At 63.2% G+C, this 4757-nt stretch overlaps 1 protein-coding gene across 1 annotated transcript; it reads right to left on the reverse strand.

Annotated features, from left to right (window-relative positions):
* Nucleotides 1-408: 408 nt before the first annotated feature.
* On the reverse strand, nt 409-3276 carry LOC122193554 (endoplasmic reticulum membrane sensor NFE2L1-like). The gene is made up of 3 exons (XM_042894382.1): nt 3243-3276; nt 2788-2908; nt 409-2441 (listed from the first exon to the last, which is right to left on the reverse strand). Exon 3 carries the CDS (start codon nt 2437-2439, stop codon nt 1861-1863), a length of 579 nt encoding a protein of 192 aa, XP_042750316.1. The 5' UTR covers nt 2440-2441; nt 2788-2908; nt 3243-3276; the 3' UTR covers nt 409-1860.
* Between the last annotated feature and the right edge of the window lie 1481 nt (nt 3277-4757).

A 4757-nucleotide genomic window follows, 5' to 3' on the forward strand; every position in this document is an offset into this window, starting at 1 on the left:
GCGCCTTCCTGCAGGGCCGCGCCCCCGCCGTGGCGCAGCGCCGCCGCCCCGCGCCGCGCGCTCCGGTACCGGGCGCTGCCTCCCCCGGCTGCGGCACCGCCTGGGGCCGCCCCCCAACCCCCACCCTTGGGCCTGCCGCAGCCACGAGGCCCCTCCGCCTGCGGTCTTCCTATCAGATCGGCCTATAGGGCGCGGCGGAGGCTCCGGGCCCCGCGCAGGGACGGCTGCTGTGACCTTGGGCCGCTCCACCTTCGTTCGGCTCCGCGCCGACAACGGGAGAACCGCGCCCGGCCCAACCCGGGCCCCTCATGCCCGGGGCTGACGGTACAGCGGTTGCCCAGCACGGAGCACGGAGCCCCCACTCCTCACCCCTCCGCCGGGGGCGGCGTCCTGCTCGGCGCCCCCCAGCCCTGCTGCCGCCGGTCCTCGTCCTGGGGATCGGCCACCACCGGGAGTTGCTGGGGCAAAAGGAGCCCCACCTTCAGCTCAGCGCCCACATAGCGCCGCACCGTGCCAGCTTCTAGAATCGGGAAGGCAGCCTTGCTCCCTGCACAAGGTCGCATCCTGCCCCAGACGCCTGCAGTGCGTTAAAGCCACGGGGGAGTCGAGCAAAAGCACAAACCCTGAGTTTGCAACCCCGCGGGAGGAAAGCTCCAGCTCTGCAGCCAGCACCGAGCCTGCAGGCGAGCAGGGAGTGAAGGTTCCAGACAAAGACACCAAAAATAAGCAGTTGTGGGCAGCACCATCCCTACAGTCTGTGGGGTTTCCTCACGGTGCCACTGGGGGCTGCCCTCCGAGCCGGGCTGTGGGGCAGCAGGCAGGGAATGGGGGTGGGAGGTGGGCAGAGCCCGAGTGCTCCAACATGGGGACAGCACGGCCAAGGAGCAGCTGGGAGGGAACGGCCACACACGTGGCCTTACAGGAAGCAAGTCAAAGTCCTCCCTCTTTCCACACACAGGAATTACCTCTCAGTTATCAGGCCAAGAGCCAGACATGTGAACGTTGGCGCCGCGCTGCCAGTTCCTCCCATTGCCTCAGCGACTCCTCCACACTCACACATCCTACAGCAGCGCTGCTCAACCGCAGCAAAGCTCGACCCAAAGCGACCACCGCCACCGTCCCTCCTGCCTGCACGTGTTCAAATGCTCTCCTTCCGTGGTTTCCTGCCTCCTGCTGTGCTAAAACCATGTGACAAAGCTCGAGGTGCCCACAGGGGATGGGGAGCAATGGGCTGCATCCCAACGCGGCTCCTCACCGAGTTCAGAACACGAGACAACAGCAGCAACGCTGGGAATGCCCAACAGAGCCAAGCAGCACCAACACCCACGCGTGGCTGGGGAGATATTGAGGCTGAACAGGTCGTGACAAAGAGACCAGTGCCAAAAAGGAAAGGAAAAAAAAAAAAAAAGAGGAGCTCCTAGCAGGGACCGATTGCATCACAACATCTGAAAGGTTATGCTCAGACAGACAGAAAAAATAAACCACTTTCCAGTTCACCTCTCCCCACCCCTCTCTGATGAAAACCAAGCTATAAACGTCTCAGCTGGATGAACTCCAGAGCCAAGTAACCCAACCACCCCGCTGACACCTGGGATGAGGCTGTTACCCAATGCCTGTGTTTATTTCCCAGCGTTATTTGACGGGTTTCACAACACAAAGCTTTGTGCACGTGCTGAAATGCCGACCCCAGGCCCCTTCCTCACCTTTCGGTATCACTTTCCAACCAAGAATACAGCAAACAAAAGTGGAAAAGCACCCTGAGCGTATAGCAAGCGTTCAGGAGCACGCTGTGCTTCGGCCCCACGCCATTCCCATGGCCACGTGCTCATCACACAGCACACGCAAAACACCAAACTCACATCAACAGCCAGCAAAGAAGCCAAAGCCAGGCCACCCCCCAAGGCAAGACATAAAGAAGGAGCCGCCTACCTCTTTGGTCAGGTCCCCGTTCACTGGGGCAGCCACAGCTCCCAGGTCCTCCAGCTCTTCTCCAAAGCCCTGCTCAGCCCCGTTCTCCCTCACAGCACCATCAGGACCGTTGCCATCCTGCAGAGCACCGCCGTTTTCGAGGGCGATGCCGGCGCTGGGCTGGGTGCCGGACACGGAGCCGTCGGGGTCACGGTGCACCAACCAGGCACTGACTTCAGTGCTGGGCACTTGAAATCTGTCCAGTGCCCTCACCTGGTTCAGCAGCCTGCGAGCAGTGAAGTAATAGTCCAGGTCTACGCTCTTTGGGTGGATGCCATACCCGTCCAAGGTGTTGCGTAGGTTGTGAAATTGGGTCTGGGTGTACGCAGAGCTCTGGCCAAGAATGATCTCCCGGAGAGGGGGGAGCTGGGAGTTCAGGTAGGTGTCCACGTCCACGCGAACGCCGATCAGGCTGAGCAGGATGGTGAACTGGATGAGGCCTTCCGTGAAGTATTTCTTCAGAGAAAGCATTTCTGGAAGAGAAGAAAAAGAAAACAGGTGGAAGGTTAGGCAAAAAAAAAAAAAAACAACAAAACAAAACAACCGACAAGAAGCCAGCAGGTGGATCCAGCTCACAACAGGTCTCTCGGGTTGCTCCTTCCCCTGCCCCACTTTTAAACAAAATAAAGCAACACTTTCAGAGTCGGAGTTACAGCAGAGCTCTGCAATAAAACTTCCCAGTGGAAATCCCTTCGGCTCGGGGACGAATCCAGCTTTCCTTTCCAGCTCCGAACCCTCCGGATCCCACCTCAGCGTCCCCACAGACCCGGGGAATCCATCCCCCTCCCCCGCCCCCTTTTCCTCGCTCCCTCCACTTACTGCCCGCGGTGCCCACATGCAGCGCACGGGACGGCCCGTCCCGCTCCCCTACGTTCTCCGCGGAGCTCCGTACGGGGCAGATCCGAAGTTGCCGAGCCGCGTTTCGGGACCTTTCCGGGAGCTGAAACCGAACCGGGGGCGCTGAGGAAACACGGAAGGCCCCGCCCGGCCGCAGCCCGGTGGGTGCACGGAGCCGCCCCGCCCCGCGCTATTCTTAGGCCGTTGCGTCAACTTCACCACGAGGGGCTCCCGCTGCCGACCGCCGCCCCCCCCCCCCACAGCCGCCGCCGCCCCTCCAGGCCCCGCCGAGCTCTCCCCGCAGCACGGCGGCCCCGCGTGAGGCCCCGCCGGGCCCGGCCTCCCCCGCCGCCCCGCCCCGGGCCCTTTAAGGCGCCCTCAGGCCTCGTGACGCGGCCCCGCGTTCCGTCCGCGCCGCCGGCCCCGCCCGCCGCTACCCGCTCGCCGCCGCCGATCGCTCCCAGCCCCGCCGCCGCCGCCGCCGGCCCCGCTCCCGCCCCCCCCCTCCTCCTCTTCACACCTCCTCCCGCGGCGCCTCCGCCAATCGGCACCCGCCCATAGGAGGCGGGACGAAGCGGTGGGCCAATAGGAGGTGGTGCGGAGGAGACGCTCCCGCCTCTGTCGCCGTGCGGACGGGCAGGCGGAGAGACCAATCGGAGAGCGAAAAGAGCGGTTTGGACCCAGAGCTGTGTCCGGAGGACCAATCGAGGAGGAGAAACCGGCACAACGGCACCGCCTTCCGCGCGGATGAATGACGGGTCGCTAGCCCAACGGAGTGCGAGGCCCTAACCGAACGACAGCCCCAACTACCAATGAAACGACGTACAGGAGCCAGCCGCCCGTCCGGAATCTTGAGTGACGGCAGCTTGCACCAATCGCGACGGAGCGCGGGCTCCGCCCCTTTTTCCCGCTGCTGTTGCCATGGCACCGAGCGCCCCAGGCCTACAGCGCAGGGCGAGGCTCGGGGCCGGTCGGCACGGCCGGCATCTCCGGGCCGGGTGACCTCGGGCCTCCTAGGCAGCCACCCGGCGAGGCCTGCGGTGCGGACACAGCTCCCGTGCTGCCACAGCGCTCCGCAGGTGGAAGGCCGAGGGCTGCGGTGAGTCAGGGCCGCACTCAGGGCCAGCGCGAAGCCCCGCGCTTCCCTTTCCTCATTACTCCATTCCTCGCTAATTAAAGTCTTTAATCTCACGCACCGGCAGCTGCCCAGAACCATGACACTCCCACAGCATTGGAGGCCTGACGGCATCACCTCACACAGCCGCAAACGGCTCTGCAGGAACGGCAGCAAAAAGTCAGCCTCATCCTCACCTGTACCCCGCAGCTCTGTGGGATGGGATGTCCCGCCAGATCCACGGCTCAGCAGCCCTTGCACCGATGGAAGGGCTGGAAACCGATCATAAAATAAACACAGAGGCAGCGTTATAAAGCCCTGCCGCCTCGGCGTGATTCCATCCCCATCGCTCGGGTGGCAGCCGGGCAGCACCGCCCCTGCTCTGCTATTTCTGCCACGCTTGCAGCTGCCCAGAGCAGCAGCCAAAAGCAGACGCCCGCGTCCTGCCCCAGAAACAAACAGGATGCCAAAGACAACAGTTCATCTGAAAATGTAGCAAGTGAGCTCAGGCTCCGATGCCCAACTGCAGCGCTGGCTCTGCTGGGGGGCAATAACTGGGCTCCAGGTGGGGGCTAATGCAGCCCTGCTGGGGCTGTGAGCAGTGAGTGCCCGTGGCTGGGTGATGTTAGCCAGCAGTGAGGCCCTTTTTCACCGCTCAGTGTTGTCATCGGTAAAAAGTTCCCTCGAGCAGAGCTGGGAGCCGAGAGACAAACAGCACAGACCCCCCCCCAAAGCAGGACTGCCCCAGTTACAGAGCACCCCTACCTGGGAGCAGTACACAAAGCACAGGACGAAGACCAGGCGGGGTGGCAGCAATGGATCCAAGCAGCTCGGTGGT

This window comes from Lagopus leucura, unplaced genomic scaffold (genome assembly GCF_019238085.1).
Source record: "Lagopus leucura isolate 7727_CA_CO unplaced genomic scaffold, USGS_WTPT01 188-2_obj-0_obj, whole genome shotgun sequence".
NCBI classification, from domain to species: domain Eukaryota; kingdom Metazoa; phylum Chordata; class Aves; order Galliformes; family Phasianidae; genus Lagopus; species Lagopus leucura.

Excerpts from the sequence above, each read along its gene's own strand:
- LOC122193554 (XM_042894382.1), bottom strand. The coding sequence starts at position 2,439 with ATGCTTTCTCTGAAGAAATACTTCACGGAAGGCCTCATCCAGTTCACC.